The sequence below is a fragment of the Oncorhynchus nerka genome, linkage group LG9b (genome assembly GCF_034236695.1).
Source record: "Oncorhynchus nerka isolate Pitt River linkage group LG9b, Oner_Uvic_2.0, whole genome shotgun sequence".
NCBI lineage: Eukaryota > Metazoa > Chordata > Actinopteri > Salmoniformes > Salmonidae > Oncorhynchus > Oncorhynchus nerka.
The window spans coordinates 10,098,798-10,119,682 of record NC_088424.1 but is presented as its reverse complement, the minus strand read 5'-3'; the positions used below and the strand labels follow the sequence as shown (position 1 = coordinate 10,119,682).

The following is a 20,885-nucleotide window of genomic DNA, read 5'->3' as shown; positions in this document are numbered from 1 at the left end:
GCTGTCAGTCACAATTTGAAATGTTTCCGAGCCCAGCCCACCTCCAACTGACAGAGCAGCCGTTGCAATTTCACATTTTCATCTGCAATTTCACATTTTCATCAGATGAAGGTGAACAGCAGCTGTCAGAGACAAAAATCGTTCTTGTTGATAACGACATTTTAATTGATTCAATAATAACATTGATTTAAAATGTTTTTCAACTGGAGGATGACAGAGGAAGAAGATATTTTCTTCAACTGCCTGCAAGCAAGAGTTTTCACCAAGCTTGCTAACACAGCTAGTTAACAAGCTAGCTCCTTTATCTTGCCATCCCAATATGCAGAATGACTGACGAAGGTCATCATTTTGAATATTGAATCTGAGTTAATGTTATGTATGTAACTATGTGTTAGAAATAATTTAAGTGCCAAAGCTAGCTAGTTAATGTTAAATGTTGCTTCTAGCTAGCTTTGTAGTGAGGGTTGGGTTTCTCTGACAGCAATATAGCTATAACTGGCTAGCTAGCTACACTGAACAAAAATATAAGCGCAACATGTAAAGTGTTGGTCCCATGTTTCATGAGCTGAAATAAAATAACCCAGAAAATGTCCATACGCACAAAATAATGTATTTTGCACAAATTTGTTTACATTCCTGTTAGTGAGCATTTCTCCTTTGCCAAGATAATCCATCCACCTGACAGGTGTGGCATATCAAGCTGAAGCTGATTAAACAGCATGATCATTACATAGGTGCACCTTCTGCTGTGAACAATAAAAGGCCACTTTAATATGTGCAGTTTTGTCCCAACACAATGCCACAGATGTCTCCAGTTTTGAGGGAGCATGCAATTGGCATTCTGACTGTAGGAATGTCCATCAGAGCTGTTCCCAGAGAATGTAATGTTAATTTCTCTACCATAAGCCACCTCCAACGTCATTTTAGACAATTTGGCAGTACATCCAACCAGCCTAACAACCCCAGACCATGTGTAACCATGCCAGCCCAGGACCTCTGGTTTCCTCACCTGCGAGAGGGTATGAGACCAGCCACCCAGACAACTGATGAAACTGTGGGTTTGCATAACCAAAGAATTTCTGCACAAACTGTCAGGGAAGCTCATTTGCGTGCTAGTCGTCCTCACCAGGGTCTTGACCTAGCTGCAGTTTGGTGTAGTAGACTTCAGCGAGCAAATGCTCACTTCCGATGGCCATTGTCATGCTGGAGAAGTGTGCTCTTCACGGATTAATCCCGGTTTCAACTGTATAGGGAAGATGACAGACAACGTGTATGGCATCGTCTGGACTTGCATTTTGCTGACGTCAACATTGTGAACAGAGTGCCCCATGGTGGCGGTGGGGTTATAGTATGGGCAGGCATAAGCTATGGACAACAAACACAGTTTTATCGATGGCAATTTGAATGCACAGAGATACCGTGACGAGTTCCTAAGGCTCATTGTCCTGCCATTCATCCGCCACCATCACCTCATGTTTCAGCATGATAATACACGGCCCCAGAGCTCAAGCATCTGTACACCATCCTGGAAGGTGAAAATGCCCCAGTTCTTCCATGGCCTGCATACTCATCAGACGTGTCACCCATTGAGCATGTTTGGGATGCTCTGGATCGACGTGTACGACAGCGTGTTCCAGTTCCCGCCAATATCCAGCAACAGCTGTTGAAGAGGAGTGTGACAACATTCCACAGGCCACAATCAACAGCCTGATCAACTCTATGCAGAGGAGATGTGTTGCACTGCATGAGGCAAATGGTGGTCACACCAGATACTGATTGATTTTCTGATCCACGCCCCTACCTTTTTTTAAGGTATCTGTGACCAGCCGTTGCATATCTGTATTCCCAGTCATGTGAAATCCATAGATTAGGGCAAAATTTATTTATTTCAATTATTTCAATTTATTTCAATTGACTGATTTCCATATATGAACTGTAACTCAGTAAAATCTTTGAAATTGTTGCATGTTGTGTTTATATTTATATTTATATTGTAGGTCAAAATAATCATATTTTCCCTGCAGTGATCCTAGTCTTTTGTATAATTAACATGAACCCATCTTGTGGAATTGTTTTATTGACTTTATCTCTGCATTATTCACAGAGTACCTGTCAACGTGTGAGTCTCAAAATGGTCACCGTAGGTTAAGGAATCTGCATTGTCGAAGATGGCGTAGCAGTCGGACGTGTGTCCCTTCTTGTCCCATGTAAATAGTATCTTTTTTCGAGGATATTTTTAATCTCACTTTCCACCTATGCTCTAAATATACTTTCCTGCAACCCGCCTCACCCAATGTGGTACAGATCTGCTATTTTTATACGTTATAACTGGAACATCCATCAGAAGCTAGCCAGCTAATTAGCTACTAGCTAGTAGTCACTGTTAGCCTCGGCTAGCGGTCTTCACCTTTAGCTCGGACACCAGCCAGCTTTAGCTCGGTCAATACCTGCCAGTATTCACAGCGCGATATCAACCCAGAGTATATCAGACTGCTTTTCTCCACCACGTCACCGGATTCCTGCCGAAAGCTCTGGGCCATTACACCAGGTCATCGCAGCTAGCTAGCTAGTAGCTACTGCTGGCTAACGCCTCTGTCCCGAAGCAAGCACCAGTCATCCTTGAGCTAGCCTCGAGCTAGGCCCATCTCCCGGTATTGTAGCCCTAATTCGTGGGCTACAATACCTCTTTGCCAATTGGCCTGAACCCTTTATTGCCGACATGGAGCCCCACCGATCCATCACGACTGGTCTGCCGAGGTAATTGTCCGATGTGGTTTCAACAGGCTTTTCCGTCGCGATGTCGCCGAAAACCCATCTGCTATCCCCAGCCCGCTAGCTTTCTGAACACCGTGCCTCCAGCTCGCCTAGCATAGTACTCCCTGACTGACCTATGGTTGCTCATCACTCGGCTACACATGCCTCTCTCTAATGTAAATATGGCTTGTCTTCTGCTGTTTCGGTTAGTTATTACTGTTTTATTTCACTGTAGATCACCTAGTCCAGATCAACATGCTTAGATAGCTCTTTTGTAGCCCCCCCCCCATCCCCCCTCCACATGGGGAGACCTCACCTGGCTTAACTGGTGTCTCCAGAGATGCAAGCTCTCTCATCGTCACTCAATGCCTAGGTTTTCCCCTGCTGTGCTCACATACTACCGTACCCTTGTCTGTACATTATGCCTTGAATCTATTCTACCACGCCCAGAAATCTGCTCCTTTTACTCTCTGTTCCCAATGCACTAGATGACCAGTTCTTATAGTCTTCAGCCGTACCCTTATCCTACTCCTCCTCTGTTCCTCTGGTGATGTAAAGGTTAACTCAGGCCTTGTAGCCCCCAGCTTTTCACCTATTCCCCAGGTGCTCTTGTTTGTTAACTTCTATAACCGTAAAAGCCTTGGTGTCATGCATGTTAACATCAGAAGCATCCTCCCTAAATTTGTTTCATTCACTGCTATAGCACACTCTGCCAATCCTGATGTCCTAGCTGTGTCTGAACCCTGGCTTAGGAAGGCCACCAAAAATTCTGAAATTTCCATCCCCAACTACAACATTTTCCGTCAAGATAGAACTGCCAAATGGGGGCGGAGTTTCAATCTACTGCAGAGATAGCCTGCAGAGTTCTGTTATACTATCCAGGTCTGTGTCCAAACAGTTCGAGCTTCTACTTTTAAAAATCCACCTTTCCAGAAACAAGACTCTCACTGTTGTCGCTTGTTATAGACCCCCCTCAGCCCCCAGCTGTGCCCTGGACACCATATGTGAATATACTCTATCTTCAGAGTTCGTACTGTTTAGGTGACCTAAACTGGGATATGCTCAGCACCCTGGCCGTCCTACAAAATAAGCAAGATGCCCTCAATCTCACACAAATTATCAAGGAACCTACCAGGTACAACCCTAAATCCGTAAACATGGGCACGCTCATAGATATCATCCTGGCCAACTTGCCCTCTAAATACACCTCTGCTGTCTTCAACCAGGTTCTCAGCAATCACTGCCTCATTGCCTGCATCCGTAATGGGCCGTGGTCAAATGACCACCCCTCATGACTGTCCAACGCTCCCTAAAACACTTCAAGCGAGCAGGCCTTTCTAATCGATCTGGCCTGGGTATCCTGGAAGGATATTGACCTCATTACGTCAGTAGAGGATGCCTGATTGTTCTTTAAAATTGCTTTCTTCACCATCTTAAATGAGCATGCCCCATTCAAAAAATGTAGATCAAAGAACAGATTTAGTCCTTGGTTCACTCCAGACCTGACTAACCTTGACCAGCACAAAAACATCCTGTGGCGTATAGCATTAGCATCGAATAGCCCCCGCGATATGCAACTTTAAGTCAGGAACCAATACACACAGTCAGGTAGGAAAGCTAAGGCTAGCTTTTTCAAACAGAAATTTGAAGCACTAATAACAATAAAGTGAAATTTAACATGTCCACATGAGAGACAGTTATATCTCATTCTAAGATCAAAAGGAAGATTTTTCAGGAATCAAGTTTTCAATGTTGGACACATTTTAATGACCTTTCAGTGAGATTTGCTCATTTTGTATCACAAGACAAGCCAACTTGACACAAATGCAGAGCTGCACCCCACTTAGGCTATTTCCTCTTTCTATGTACATTTACTGCCGTCCAGTAATTACGAAATGTACATATCTAAAATGCCCCTGGAACACAGCAGGCTGAGCCTGATCTCTCGCACCCTATGGTACATGCAAAGGAGAAGGCCGTTTTAGGAAATAGCTGCCGGACAAGTCATTATTATACAGCCATGGGCAACAGTCTAATGACAAACCATTATATACCTCCAGACACAGCTGTGGTTCAGCTAAAATCGACCCCGAAGCCCAGAATATGTCTCTAATCAAAGAGGGTGTTATATTGTTTTGCCTCCTGCTACAATCCAGGAAAATTATATTTAATTTATGAATATATAACAATTACATTAAGGTTAGGGTTAGTGTTAGGGTAAAGGTAAAGGTCAGTTTTTTACCACACAATGTCCCGGATTGTGTGGGAAAGTCCTGCATTTTGGTATTTTTGTTGAAAACAATCATATGTTCCGCATTTTATCAAACAATTCAAACTCCACTAGTTCAGAAAAAAAGGTGGATTGTTCTGTATTTCAGACATACATTCCGACTTGTCTCTTGCAGTCATGTTGCACTTATGAAAAAATATATATCATAAGGTTGTGGTGGTGTTAAACACTTCTCAAGTCGTTGTCGAGATCTTCTGTGCAGCGCAACTCAGTTTAATGTTTTTGCTTGATCTGTTTTAAGAGTCAGCTTAGTCCTTATACTCTCTCCTTACAATTCACGTATATTTTAACTGTTTCTATTCATTTCTCCAGGAGTAGTTTTTCATCCACTGCAGTAGGTGGCAGTAAAAACACGACACTTGTGATAACTCTGCACTGGAACGTAAACGAAAGATTGTTACGTAAGGACGCAAATAAAGTTACGTTAGGACGCATGTCGCCTGCTCCAGCAAAATATGTGCAAGAGTTATTGATACAACTACTTGAATATTCATCTCAATACACAGGTACCATCTGGATATATTTAATATAGAGATAATCGTTCCGACAAAACGTATAGCTGGCTTTTTAGTTAACCAAGGAACTGTTAACTTAGCTAACGTTATCAGGCTATATTAGGGTTGCTTGACAACACAGATGGTAACCAAAACAAGCTGAAGAAGACTGCGCTGATCTGCATAAAAAAATTGGTCAATCACAAATCGGGTTGTTGTTAGCCAAGAGAGAGATGGTAGATGACAATAGACGAGGGGACGATGAACGGGGTCCTGGAGCAGCATATCAAATGTTCGTGGTTATGGAGGACCTGCTGGACAAATTGAAGCTTCTGGATTATGAAGAGGAAGTTCTGGAAAAGCACAACATGAAAGCTCTATCCAGGTTGGCAAGTAGCATCTAGCTAGCTATTATTGATGTGCAAAGTTTCCAAAGTGACATTACAGTTCAAACTGCTAGATATGACTGTCAAAATACATTGCAGTCAATTCTGGTAAAAGATTGTCAAGTAATACGTTGTTCCCCCATATAGGCATTACTTTGCATCCAGTGCCTACATGCCATCAAATCCAGGGGAGCAATTCTTCATGTTTACCATAATCGCGTCTTGGCTCATCAATGCAGCAGGGAGACCCTTCGAGCAGCCTCAGGAGTATGACGACCCCAACGCCACTGTGTCCAACATTCTCTCACAGTTGAGAGCTTTTGTAAGCACAACTCAACATACTGTACACGTTGGTGTCCCCATTGTTGTCTACCGTTTTGAATGGCAGACAACAGGGGGATTTGTTTATCAACAACCTGTATCTGTCCTATTTCCATTGCATAATGTATCACATGACATTGCTGTGAAACTGCAAGGACCTTTACTAAGCTAGATGGTCCAACTTTAGTATAAGACATATTTCAGACATTGCATCTTTGATCAAAATATTGCTCTCTCCTGACCCAGGGAGGACTGGTAGACTTTCCTCCCTCCAAACTAAAAGCTGGTTCAGGGGAACATGTTTGCTATGTGCTGGATCGGCTGGCTGAAGAGGCTCTGAAGGAGAGAGTGTTTTCCTGGAGAAGGTAAGTTAATGTCAATGATGTATATAAATTCTGGTTTGCTGATTATTACATTTTTTTAATTTAACCTTTATTTAACTAGGTGAGTCAGTTAAGAACAAATTCTTATTTACAATGACGGCCTACCAAAAGGCAAAAGGCCTCCTGCGGGGACAGGGATTGGGGCTGGCATTAAAAATACAAATATAGGACTAAACACACATCATGACGAGAGATACCACAACACTACATCATGAGACCTAAGACAATAACATGGCAGGAACACAACATGACAACAACATGGCAGCAGCATAACATGGTAGCAGCACAAAACATGGCATAAACATTATTGGGCACAGATAACCGCACAATGGCAAAAAGGTAGAGACAACAATACATCACACGAAGCAGCCACAACTGTCAGTAACATGATTGACTGTTTGAATGAAGAGATTGAGATAAAACTGTCCAGTTTGAGTTTTTGTTGCAGCTCGTTCCAGTCGCTAGCTGCAGCGAACTGAAAAGAGGAGCGGCCCAGGGATGTGTGTGCTTTGGGGACCTTTAACAAAATGTTACTGGCAGAATGGGTGTTGTATGTGCTATGTATTGGCCATTGAGAGGCTTTAAAAACAACAGGTCGGCGATATTGGCACTCCCCGGTAGGCGCAGTCCTCCATAGGAATTAATGTAATTCTACAGTATTTCAATTAAATGTTTCAAGAAAATAATTAAATGTATTTAAGTATTTTTTGTTGTTGTAGTGGGGACAGTAACATTACTAATCTAAAGAAAATAAACTTTAAGAAAGTTTTAATATGTACACTACCGGTCAAAAGTTTTAGAACACCTACTCATTCAAGGGTTTTTCTTTATTTTTAGGATTTTCTACATTGTAGAATAATAGTGAAGACATCAAAACTATGAAATAACACGTGGAATCGTGTAGTAACCAAAAAAGTGTTAAACAAACCAAAATATATTTTATATTTGAGCTTTTTCAAATAGCCACCCTTTGCCTTGATGACCGCTTTATTCACTCTTGGCATTCTCTCAACCAGCATCATGAGGTAGTCACCTGGAATACATTTCATTTAACATGTGTGCCTTCTTAAAAGTTAATTTGTGTAATTTCTTTCCTTAATGCCTTTGAGACAATCCGTTGTATTGTGACAAGGTAGGGGGAGTATACAGAAGATAGCCCTATTTGGTAAAATACCAAGTCCATATTATGGCAAGAACAGCTAAAATAAGCAAAGAGAAACGACAGTCCATCATTACTTTAAGACATGAAGGTCAGTAAATACAGAAGGTTTCAAGAACTTTGAAAGTTTTTTCAAATGCAGTCGCAAAAACCATCAAGTGCTATGATGAAACTGGCTCTCATGAGGACCGCCACATGAATGGAAGACTCAGAGTTACCTCTGCTGCAGAGGATAAGTTCATTAGAGTTACCAGCCTCAGAAATGGCAACCCAAATATAATGCTTCACAAAGTTCAAGTAAAAGAGATATCTAGACATCAACTATTCAGAAGAGACTGCATGAATCAGGCCTTCATGGTCAAATTACCTCAAGAAAACACTACTAAAGGACACCAATAATAAGAAGAGACTTGCTTGGGTCAAGAAACACGAGCAATGGACATTAGATGTATGGAAATCTGTCCTTTGGTCTGGAGTCCAAATTGGAGATTTTTGGTTCTAACCGCCGTGTCTTTGTGAGACGCGGTGTGGGTGAACGGATTATCTCCGCATGTGTATTTCCCACCGTAAATAAGGAGGAGGAGGTGTTATGTGTGGGGGTGCTTTGCTGGTGACACTGTCTGATTTGATTTAGAATTCAAGGCACACTTAACTAGCATGGCTACCACAGCATTCTGCACCGATACGCCATCCCATCTGGTTTGGGCTTAGTGGGACTCATTTGTTTTTCAACAGGACAATGACCCAACATACCTACAGGGAGTATAGAGGCAGTATGACGCTGGTTGAGAGAATGCAAAGAGTGTGCAAAGCTATAGAGGCAAGGTGAAGCTATTTGAAGAATCTCAAATATCAAATATATTTTGATTTGTTTAACACTTTTTTTTAGTTACTACATGATTTTGATGTCTTCACTATTAATCTACAATGTAAAAAAAAAATAAGAAAAACCCTTGAATGAGTAGGTGTTCTAAAACTTAAACCGGTAGTGTATATTTGTATGTAAAGCTAACATATCATTTCAAAAGTATGCATGAATGTATCTGTAGTAGAATACATGTGGCAAAAAACGAATGTAGACATTAATAAATTATATTGCTTCAAAAGTATTTTTTACAATGGTGGGGGAGTGCCAAGGTGGCGGAATGGTGGCTTTAACAGTGCCCCCTATTAGTTATCTAGTTTATACAGTGCATTTGGAAAGTATTCAGACCTCTTTTCCACATTTTCTTACATTACAGCCTTATTCTAAAATGTATGACAAAAAAAGTTATCCATCTACACACAATACCTCATAATGACAAAGAAAAACAGGTTGTTAGATTTTCTTGCAAATATCACATTTACATAATTCATTCAATAATTAATAACAATAATAATTCAGACCCTTTACTCAGTACTTTGTTGAAGCACCTTTGGGAGCCATTACAGCCTCAAGTCTACTTGGGTATGAATTTACAAGCTTGGCACACCTGTATTTGGGGAGTTTCTCCCATTCTTCTCTGCAGATCCTCTCAAGCTCTGTGAGGTTGGATGGGGAGCGTCGCTGCACAGCTATTTTCAGGTCTCTCCAGAGATGTTCGATCGTTTTCAAGTCCGGGCTCTGGCTGGGCCACTCAAGGACATTCAGAGACGTGTTCCAAAGGCACTCCTGCGTTGTGCTGGCTATGTGCATTGGGTCGTTGTCCTATTGGAAGGTGAACCTTCACCCCAGTTTGAGGTCCTGAGCGATCTGGAACAGGTTTTCATCAAGGATCTCTCTGTACTTTGCTCTGTTCATCTTTCCCTGGATCCAGACTTGTTTCCCAGTCCCTGATTATGAATAACATCCCCACAGCATGATGCTGCCACCACCGTGCTTCACTGAAGGGATGGTGCCAGGTTTCCTCCAGACGTGACGCTTGGCATTCAGGCCAAGGAGTTAAATCTTGGTTTCATCAGACCAGAGAATCTTGTTTGTCATGGTCTGAGAGTCCTTTAGGTGCCTTTTGGCAAACTCCAAGCGGGCTGTCATGTGTTTTTTTACTGAGGAGTGCTGCAGAGATGGTTGTCCTTCTGGAAGGCTTTCCCATCTCTTGGTCACTTTCTTGACCTAGGCCCTTCTCCCTCGATTGCTCAGTTAATTGTGTGGCCAGCTCTAGGAAGAGTCTTGGTGGTTCCAAACTTCTTCCATTTAAGAATGATGGAGGCCACTGTGTTCTTGGGGACCTTCAATGCTGCAGAAATGTTTTGTTACCCTTCCCCAGATCTTTTCCTTGACACAATCCTGTCTCAGAGCTCTATGGACAATTCCTTTTGACCTCATGCCTTGGTTTTTGCGCTGACATGCACTGTCAACTGTGGGACCTTATATAGACAGGTGTGTGCCTTTCCAAATCATGCATGTCCACTCAATTGATTTTACCACAGGTGGACTCCAATCAAGTTGTAGAAACATCAAGGGTGATCAATGGAAATACACTGCTCAAAAAAATAAAGGGAACAATTAAGCAACACAATGTAACTCCAAGTCAATCACACGTCTGTGAAATCAAACTGTCCACTTAGGAAGCAACACTGATTGACAAAAATGTCACATGCTGTTGTGCAAATGGAATAGACAACAGGTGGAAATTATAGGCAATTAGCAAGACACCCCCAATAAAGGAGTGGTTCTGCAGGGGGTGACCACAGACCACTTCTCAGTTCCTATGCTTCCTGGCTGATGTTTTGGTCACTTTTGAATGCTGGCGGTGCTTTCACTCTAGTGGTAGCATGAGACGGAGTCTACAACCCACACAAGTGGCTCAGGTAGTGCAGCTCATCCAGGATGGCACATCAATGTGAGCTGTGGCAAGAAGGTTTGCTGTGTCTGTCAGCGTAGTGTCCAGAGCATGGAGGCGCTACCAGGAGACAGGCCAGTACATCAGGAGACGTGGAGGAGGACTTAGGAGGGCAACAACACAGCAGCAGGACCGCTACCTCCGCCTTTGGAGGAGCACTGCCAGAGCCCTGCAAAATGACCTCCAGCAGGCCACAAATGTGCATGTGTCTGCTCAAACGGTCAGAAACAGACTCCATGGGGGTGGTATGAGGGCCCGACGTCCACAGATGGGGGTTGTGCTTACAGCCCAACACCGTGCAGGACGTTTGGCATTTGCCAGAGAACAACAAAGATTGGAAAATTCGCCACTGGCGCCCTGTGCTCTTCACAGATGAAAGCAGGTTGACACTGAGCACATGTGACAGACGTGACAGAGTCTGGAGACGCTGTGGAGAACGTTCTGCTGCCTGCAACATCCTCCAGCATGACCGGTTTGGCTTTGGGTCAGTCATGGTGTGGGGTTGCATTTCTTTGGGGGGCCGCACAGCCCTCCATGTGCTCGCCAGAGGTAGCCTGACTGCCATTAGGTACCGAGATGAGATCCTCAGACCCCTTGTGAGACCATATGCTGGTGCGGTTGGCCCTGGGTTCCTCCTAATGCAAGACAATGCTAGACCACATGTAGCTGGAGTGTGTCAGCAGTTCCTGCAAGAGGAAGGCATTGAGGCTATGGACTGGCCCACCCGTTCTCCAAACCTGAATCCAATTGAGCACATCTGGGACATCATGTCTTGCTCCATCCACCAACGCCACGTTGCACCACAGACTGTCCAGGAGTTGACGGATGCTTTAGTCCAGGTCTGGGAGGAGATCCCTCAGGAGACCATCCGCCACCTCAACAGGAGCATGCCGAGGCGTTGTAGTGAGGTCATACAGGCACGTGGAGGCCACACACACACTACTGAGCCTCATTTTGACTTGTTTTAAGGACATTACATCAAAGTTGGATCAGCCTGTAGTGTGACTCCAAATCCAGACCTCCATGGGTTGATACATTTGATTTCCATTGATAATTTTTGTGTGATTTTGTTGTCAGCACATTCAACTATGTAAAGAAAAAAGTATTTAATAAAAATATTTCATTCATTCAGATCTAGGATGTGTTATTTTAGTGTTCCCTTTAGTTTTTTGAGCAGTGTAGTATGCACCTGAGCTCAATTTTGAGGCTCATAGCAAAGGGTCTGAATATTTATGTAAATAAGGTATTTCAGTTTTTTTTTTTATATAAATGTGTAAAAATGTTTAACATGTTTTTGCTTTGTCATTTATAGGGTATTGTGTGTAGATTGACGAGGAAAAATGCCTATAATGCTCACTGTCCAATCACAAAAGCAGCACTTTCACCTAATTTACATATGCTGGTGATGCCTGTGATGTGTTCTGTGAGTTATTTTGACAAGTAAATTAATACTATTTAATCCTTCCATCTGAGGACCAAAAAACAATATACTTTCATCAGTGCAAAAACATTGGTTGGTTGCTATGTCTATCAAAAATGGTTGCTATGCAGGCTGGCTAAAGTCTTCTCACTTAGCCAACTAAAACTACAAACTCTACAGCTGGAAATGCAGCAAACACTCCATTTTCCTCTGTTTTCATAGCTTTTCTATTGACATTTAATTGCATATATCCATGATAATAATAGTGTTGCATGATTTTTCCTGAATCAGAAAAGTTGATGTCTCTTTTGTTCATAGCATTCTCTGTACAGGGGTGAGATCGAATTTCAAAAGTGAAATATTGTTTCCGATGTCGGACAGGCAGAAGGCAAGGTTTATTCAAACCATCACTGTTGGAAATCAAATGCTAGGCTAGAAGCATGAGGAAATAATGTGTTAATAAATGTGTTATTGTTTATAGCATTGGTCACGAATCAGAGATAAAATGTTGGTTACATGTTGTGTTTGTCTGTTAGCCCAGGGTTTTGGAATAGAAGTGTGAATCCTTAGCCCAGGGCTAAAGCTTAACCCAGGGTTACCAAATGCTTGTGTGAACACAAGCTGTTAGCCCAGGGCCAGTCTAGCCTGGGGCTAAGAACAATGTCAGTGTGAAAAGGCCTTTTACTAGCTATGGAAACATTACTCCACCAATGTCATCGTATTTTGAAGCTATAATTTAGGCTAAATGGTCATTAGCCCCTGTTAAGATTGACTGGGCACATCTTGCTCTGTGGTGCTTTCAAGACAACTGGGAACCCTGGGGGGGGGAATGAGGTCAAATCACAACATCAGTGATATTCAGGTCGGACAGTTGGAGCTCTAGGGGGTGAATGAGGTAAAATCACAACATCAGTGATATTCAGGTCGGACAGTTGGAGCTCTAGGGGGGGATGAGGTCAAATCACAACATCAGTGATATTCAGGTCGGACAGTTGGAGCTCTAGGGGGATGAGGTCAAATCACAACATCAGTGATATTCAGGTCGGACAGTTGGAGCTCTAGGGGGATGAGGTCAAATCACAACATCAGTGATATTCAGGTCGGACAGTTGGAGCTCTAGGGGGGATGAGGTCAAATCACAACATCAGTGATATTCAGGTCGGACAGTTGGAGCTCTAGGGGGGAATGAGATCAAATCACAACATCAGTGATATTCAGGTCGGACAGTTTGAGCTCTAGGGGGAAATGAGGTCAAATCACAACATCAGTGATATTCAGGTCGGACAGTTGGAGCTCTAGGGGGGATGAGGTCAAATCACAACATCAGTGATATTCAGGTCGGACAGTTGGAGCTCTAGGGGGGGTGAGGTCAAATCACAACATCAGTGGGGGACAGTTGGATGAGGTCAAATCACAACATCAGTGATATTCAGGTCGGACAGTTGGAGCTCTAGGGGGGATGAGGTCAAATCACAACATCAGTGATATTCAGGTCGGACAGTTGGAGCTCTAGGGGGATGAGGTCAAATCACAACATCAGTGATATTCAGGTCGGACAGTTGGAGCTCTAGGGGGGATCACAACATCAGATATTCAGGTCAAATGAGGTCACACAACATCAGTGATATTCAGGTCAGACAGTTGGAGCTCTAGCGGGGGGGGATGAGGTCAAATCACAACATCAGTGATATTCAGGTCGGACAGTTGGAGCTCTAGGGGGGGATGAGGTCAAATCACAACATCAGTGATATTCAGGTCGGACAGTTGGAGCTCTAGGGGGGATGAGGTCAAATCACAACATCAGTGATATTCAGGTCGGACAGTTGGAGCTCTAGAAAGATGCCCGAGTTCCCGACTTGGAATTCCAAGTTGTATGACCATTCAAAACTATTTTTCCCAGTCTGAGATCGTTAGTCGGATATCGTTTTATTCACAGTTCAAGGTTGTCTTGAACATACTGAAGTCGGAAGTTTGAGATTTCCAAGTTCCCAGTTGTTTTCAATGCAACATTAGTATGGCTGAGAGCCTCTTGAGAACATTTATAACAATGGTGTGATGTCACTTAGGTGCAACCAATGATAAAGTTGAACATAGCTGGCCTAGTGCAATCCCTATTCTCCTGTCTTTTCCCAGACCAAACTACCCTACAGAGGAGATGGAAGAAGAGTCTGTGATGGAGGATGATGCAGAGCTGACTCTCAGTAAAGTGGAAGAGGAGATGACAGTGGGTATCCCCATTGAAGTGTCTCCTGGTGATAGGCCTATTTGTATATATTGTACTCGTCACTTTTTAAAATATGTCTATTTAAAAATCTATCCCTTAATAAAGGAGGAACCAGACGACTGTGAGGAAGAGAACGTCATGGATCTAGAGGCACTTAAATCAAGGACCAATCAAAGTGTGAGTTGCTGTTGCTGTAATGTTATGCTAATAGCTGGATACGAACAATGAACTGTAATGGTGTACATATTTACTGTTCTGTTTGTAGATTGTGGATACTTTGTTACTACACATACAGTAGATGTGCTGCTGTATTGTCTTTTTCATGTGTGGTTAATGTAGGCTACTTCTGATTTCAAGTCCGGTTTTCATTTCTATGCAGTTCCCTGTCTGTAGATGTAGAAAGGCTAGTCACCAGTGGACTCAAACAAATATAATACATCTTTTTTTTTTTTTAGCTCTTGCTCATTCCCTCATAGTGTACATACTATCATTCCTAACGCTAACTCCTTCCCTCTCGCAGGAGGCCAGACTATCTTCAAAGCCAGACAATATACTGGAATCAAACATGGACGCTGCCGAGTGGAATCTAGAGGTCGAGCGGGTTCTCCCACAACTGAAGGTCACAATCAGAACAGACCACAAGGTAAAGATTGCTACAGCTGTCAATTCTGGCATTGCTCTCTCAAAATCAATGCAGGGTCGAGCAATCGCCTAAAACATGAGTGTTTGTAACAAGACTATGTCCACTACTAGGACTGGAGGATCCACGTGGACCAAATGCATCAGCACAAAGACGGGATCAAATCATCTCTCAAGGAGGCCAAGGTGGACTTTAGTCCTTTACAGTTGGACTCAGTTTTCTCTGTCTAAGTTACATCACTTTGATACCATCTAGACTAAACTACTGTTTAGTCTAAATTAAACTACAGTGCGTGGAAATAAGATGACGTTGCTAAAGTAGTAAAATATTTAGTAGGAAACAATTTTGCCAGCAATATCATGTCATCTAATTTACTTTAGACATATGGATGGCAATGTTGTTATTAGCTAGCAAAATTCATAGAAATAGCTGGAAATGCTAACGTTAGCTAGCTCAAATCTGGTGGTTTACCCTCAATCTTAGCTAGCTAGCTAACGTTATACTGCATTTAAAGTCAATCTGATGACATCAAAATGTTTTCCCACTAATTATTTGACTCCTTTAGAATATCATTGTATTTCCAAGCCACTGCAATGCGCTTTTGATGATCCTTATCAGCGCTCATTGACGATGCATTGAATAGAATGCTTAGTCGGGCATTAGTCCATAAAGAATGTTCAAAACGATATTGTGACAAAACATGCAACCCATGAATAAGCTACTTTATCTGAGTCTCTGTCTGACAAGACTAGCACCTATCACACAGCCAACCTTGTCATTCTATTACCTTAAAATGAGTATGTTAGTAATGTATTATAGAGCGAAAGCTGCTATGTGTACCTATATGGTAGGGCTACCTAGACAAGCTGCAGGAGGAGATCGGTAAGACACTGGAGAAGGTGGGCAGCAGAGAGAAATACATCAACAACCAGCTGGAACACCTTATCCAGGACTACCGCAGCGCCCAGTCCAAACTCAGCGAGGTAAGCATCCATACAGTGGTGTAAAGTACTTAAGTAAAAATTATTTAAAGTACTACTTAAGTAGTTTTGGGGGGTATCTGTACTTTACTTCACTATTTACAGTACCAGTCAAAAGTTTGGAGACACCTACTCATCCAAGGGTTGTTTTTTATTTGTACTATTTTCTACATTGTAGAATCATAGGGAAGATATCAAAACTATGAAATAACACATATGGAATCATGTAGTAACCATATATTTTATATTTGAGATTCTTCAAAGTAGCCACGCTTTTGGGTTGAGGTCGGGTGATTGTGTAGGCCAGGGAAACTGATGCAGCACTCCATCACTCCTTCTTGGTCAAATAGTCCTTACACAGCCTGAAGGTGTGTTGGGTCATTGTCCTGTTGAAAAACAAATGATAGTCCCAATAAGCTCAAACCAGATAGAATGGCGTATCGCTGCAGAATGCTGTGGTAGCCATGCTGGTTAAGTGAGCCTTGAATTCTAAATAAATCACAGACAGTGTCACCAACAAAGCACCCCCACACCATAACACCTCCTCCTCCATGCTTCACAGTGGGAAATACACATGCGGAGATCATCCGTTCACCTACTCTGTGTCTGACAAAGACACGGGCGGTTGGAACCAAAAATCTCAAATTTAGACTCATCATCCACCGGTCTAATGTCCATTGCTCGTGACTCTTAGCCCAAGCAAGTCTCTTCTTCTTGGTGTCCTTTAGTAGTGTTTTTTTTTTCATCAATTCGACCATGAAGGCCTGATTCACTCAGTCTCCTCTAAACAGTTGATGTTGATGTGTCTGTTACTTGAACTCTGTGAAGCATTTATTTGGGCTGCAATTTCTGAGGCTGGTAAATCTGATGAACTTATCCTATGCAGCAGAGGTAACCCTGGGTCTTCCTTTCCTGTGGCGGTCCTCATGAGAGCCAGTTTCATCATAGCGCTTGATGATTGGTTGGTTACTTTGATGAATCTGAAATATAAAATATATTTTGGTTTGTTTAACACTTTTTTGGTCACTACATGATTCCATATGTGTTATTTCATAGTTTGGATGTCTTCACTATTATTTTACAATGTAGAAAATAGTAAAAATAAAGAAAAACCATTGAATGAGTACGTGTGTCCAAACTATTGACTAGTACTGTATATTTTGACAACTTTTTACTCCATACAGTTTCCCTGACAGCCAAAATTACTTGTTACATTTTGAATGTCTTAGCAGGACTGGATTGTGGTCAAATTCATGCAACTATCAAGAGAACATGTGGTCATCCCTACTGCCTCTGGCAGACTCACTAAACACAAATGCATCTTTTGTTAATAATATTTTAGTGTTAGAGTGTGCCCCTGGCGATCCAATACATTTTAAAAGCAAGAAAATATGCTGTCTGCTTTGCCCCTTTACCCCTACCTACATGTACAGTGCGTTAGGAAAGTATTCAGACCCCTTCACCTTTTCCATATTTTGTTACTTTAGTCTTATTGTTAAATGGATTAAATAAATAGAAATCCTCAGCAATCTACACACAATACCCCATAATGACAAATCGAAAACCGATTTTTATACATTTTAGAAAATGTATTAAAAACACAAAAGAGATACCTTATTTAAATAAGTATTCAGACCCTTTGCTATGAGACTAAATTGAGCTCAGGTGCACCCTGTTTCTTTGAGATGTTTCTACAACTTGGAGTCCACCTGTGGTAAATTCAATTGATCAGACATGATTTGGAAAGGCACACGTGACAGAGAGCAATGTGAGTGAGAGAAGCGAGAAGGGCACAGCGAGAAGGGCACAACGCAGCACTCCGTAGCCGCGAAAAGCATGAATGGGATGCCGCCGTGAAATTCGAGGCATTATCAAGTGCTTGTCAAATTGTGAATGAGACGCTATTGGAGTGTGTACAGCCTGCGCAAAAAAAACTAAGCAGAGCTCATGCCTTTTCAAGTGACTTTTTTCAAACCATCTTTAGAGTCTCATCATGCAGCCTTACAATGTATTAAACACCAAAACATATAGCCCAACGTTTGTAGAACAACTAAATGAATAACTCTAAGGATATAGGAGTACCTATTTCTTTATTGACCACTCAACACAAAATAGCAGCATGTGTGCACTCCCTCAAAACTCCCTCGTTTAGAGAAAATATTTATATTTTATTCAGCTTTGTTCAGTTGTTTCCTTCATACTATAAAATAATGCCACGGCATTATAAGCAAATCTTATTTTCTAAATGAACAAGTGTAGCCGTCAGCCATTTGGCATAGCCACACCAGGACCTAACATAAGGACAACACAGAGTTTGATATTTTCTTCTGAAATAGACCAAATGTTCTCAAATATCATGCTTCTTTAGACCTGTCTAAAATAATAATGGATTTATTGTGAAGGTGTAGGCTATATTACATGAACTTATTAGACTTTTTAAATGGCTTGTAGGCTGTGTGTGGAAGCCAGGAGATGCTAAATGTGTTTATGTTAATTAACGGTCATTTACCGTGAGACCGACAGTTATTTGCTTGACAATCACCGGCTGACAAAATTTCATGACCGCCACAGCCCTAGTCATAACCATGGTATATGGTCTGATATGCCACTGCTTTCAGCCAATCAGCATTCAGGGCTCGAACCACCCGGTTTATAAAATACAAATCCAATACCAGTATACAGTATTTTGTTGCTATGGTATGTGTTAGTCAGCAATGCAGAGGCACAACTAATTGGCTTATTTGGGGTGGGGGGGACAAGCATACAGACATGTTGACCTTTTTGTATTCCAAGGCAAGGGAGTGCTACCAGCAGGGAAGTGGTGGAGTTACAGAGAGGACCAGAGTTCTGGCTGAGGTCAGTGACCACATCACCCACAGTAAACCACAGTATGCAGGTCATTCTCGTACCATGTTCTCATAACCCTAGCCAATCATTATCATAACATTCACGCTATTCTAAAAATAATATTCTCATTCACATTACGGTCATGTGGTTTTTGGACCTGTCATTCTTTCCCAATTTGTTCACGTAATTATTTTTTCCATTGCTCCTGATAATTTGACACCAACATCATGATATAGTCCTAAATGGCCAAATATGTTATATTACCCATCTCTTATCCTCTGTAAATACACTCATTTGCACGTCACGTCAATGATATCATGTTACCGTGTGGGACTGTGGGTCGGAGTGGGCGCCCTGAGCGGCCCCATGTTGCCCATGTTGCCTATACCTTTATATAAAAATGTATATATATTTTTTGTACGTTGTTTGCAAACTGATATGTGGCACGTATTAATGCCAAAATAACATGCAAACTATCTCTTATCCTCTGTAGATACTATCTAGTGCCATAGATGACAGATGAGTTTTGATGTCAACTATCTCAGTGCTGTCTCATTCTAACCTAGATCACAGAGGAGTTGGAGAAGGTGAAGCAGGAGATGGAGGAGAAGGGCAGCAGTATGTCTGATGGAGGTGAGTCTGTAAATGAAAACATACCAGACTGGGGAATCTACACAGCACTATAGCTTTAAGCCTTTTCCACTGCAAGCTGGACAAAATAGTGAATATGACGCAGTTCCCACACTAAAAAGTCAGAGGGGACGTCACATCCTATTGTGTTACATACGTCATTAGGCTGAGCACCTTGCTGTGGCCTGGCCTCCGGCACACGTCTACGGTGTCGGTATATGTTAGAATCTGGCCTACTGCCCTTTGACACCGCCTCTCTTTACCTTTCCCCGCTGTCATCCTCTGTCATTCAGTACAATCGGAAAGTACCTCAAATGTATACTTTTTTTTAATTGGGCACTTTGCAAACCCATGCATTTTCTGGGGTCTTGATGGGTGAAGCAACAGTTCTTGATTTAAAATGTATATAGTGACAGTTCTCTTATCATTGAATCTATTGAAGAAAGGTTATGAAATCAAGTTGTTAGATCGTTAAAAACGTGATTTATTTTGGAATGTATTCCTGTGTAATGATCGTGACAAATTGTTTTTGAAAATGTTTGATATTATTACTTTTCTTACCCTTTGAGCTTTTTGAATTACAGCCCCGGTGGTGAAAATCAAGCAGAGTCTGACCAAGCTCAAGCAGGAGATTGTTCAGATGGACATTCGGATTGGAGTGGTAGAGCACACACTACTGCAGGCCAAGCTAAAGGAGAAGTCCAACATGACTCGAGACATGCACGCCACCAATATCCCAGAGCCTGCCATCGGCGCATACTGAGATATACACAGTATGGCATTATCTATCATTAGCTTACTGAACTTTATATAGCGATACATTATGCCTGTGCAATGCTATTATTTACATGGTATGGCACCTGCTATGAGAAGGCAAGCAGTGGGTTACATCCTGACTACAGCCAATATACCAAAAGTCCTTAAATTATTCTAAACGGTCTGTTTAAGCAGACACATAGAGAGACATCTGTATTGTTCTGACTTCAACTGTCATATGTTTCATATCATATTTGATTGCATTCGAAGGCTTTGTTGGCGTGGTTGAATTAATGTATTTACATACATTGGAATGATAAAATACAGGTTTGAATGCCCATATGTTTTACATGCAGGGTTAAGTTTGCTAATTGCCATATTTGTAATGGAGATAATTAAACTGATATTTTTTTTTACAAATAAGAAGTTGTATAATATTACTGATGTGGATTTGATGGGGACATTTATTTTGACTTTTTGATCTGGTAAGGCTCATGAAATGTCTGGAAAGGTGAAATTAAACATGCATCCAGCCATTTGTAACGAAAATAATTGTACCATATAGAAAAGTGGAAATACTTACAAAGTCGGCTGAGATTGATTGCCAGCAATGTTTGCTATGTCAGGGTACATGATGAAACATTAATATAAAAATCCAAAAGTAACTTTGGAATTCATAACTTTTAAGCAGGTTCATTCAGAGGGGTAGGGTTAAATGCGGAAGACACAACCTGTTAGGGCCTACATAAAGCTGTCCCAACACGTTACCACTGCTACAC

The 20,885-nt window shown here is 41.9% G+C and overlaps 1 protein-coding gene across 1 annotated transcript; it reads left to right on the top strand.

The window, feature by feature from the left end:
- The first annotated feature begins 5,457 nt into the window (after positions 1-5,457).
- Positions 5,458-20,521, top strand: ift57 (intraflagellar transport 57 homolog (Chlamydomonas)). The gene is made up of 11 exons (XM_029642015.2): positions 5,458-5,923; positions 6,072-6,246; positions 6,492-6,610; positions 14,163-14,253; positions 14,359-14,430; positions 14,774-14,896; positions 15,007-15,078; positions 15,745-15,876; positions 18,667-18,729; positions 19,287-19,353; positions 19,935-20,521. The coding sequence occupies exons 1-11, from the start codon at positions 5,772-5,774 to the stop codon at positions 20,111-20,113; spliced, it is 1,245 nt and encodes a 414-aa protein (XP_029497875.1). The 5' UTR covers positions 5,458-5,771; the 3' UTR covers positions 20,114-20,521.
- The last annotated feature ends 364 nt before the right edge of the window (positions 20,522-20,885 follow it).

What these genes read in the sequence shown, in the direction of transcription:
- ift57 (XM_029642015.2), top strand. Translation starts at nt 5,772, where the DNA reads ATGGTAGATGACAATAGACGAGGGGACGATGAACGGGGTCCTGGAGCA. An exon ending in AAGTGGAAGAGGAGATGACA is followed by an intron (nt 14,254 to 14,358) that starts GTGGGTATCCCC and finishes CCCTTAATAAAG; the next exon opens with GAGGAACCAGACGACTGTGA. An exon ending in CAATCAGAACAGACCACAAG is followed by an intron (nt 14,897 to 15,006) that starts GTAAAGATTGCT and finishes GTCCACTACTAG; the next exon opens with GACTGGAGGATCCACGTGGA.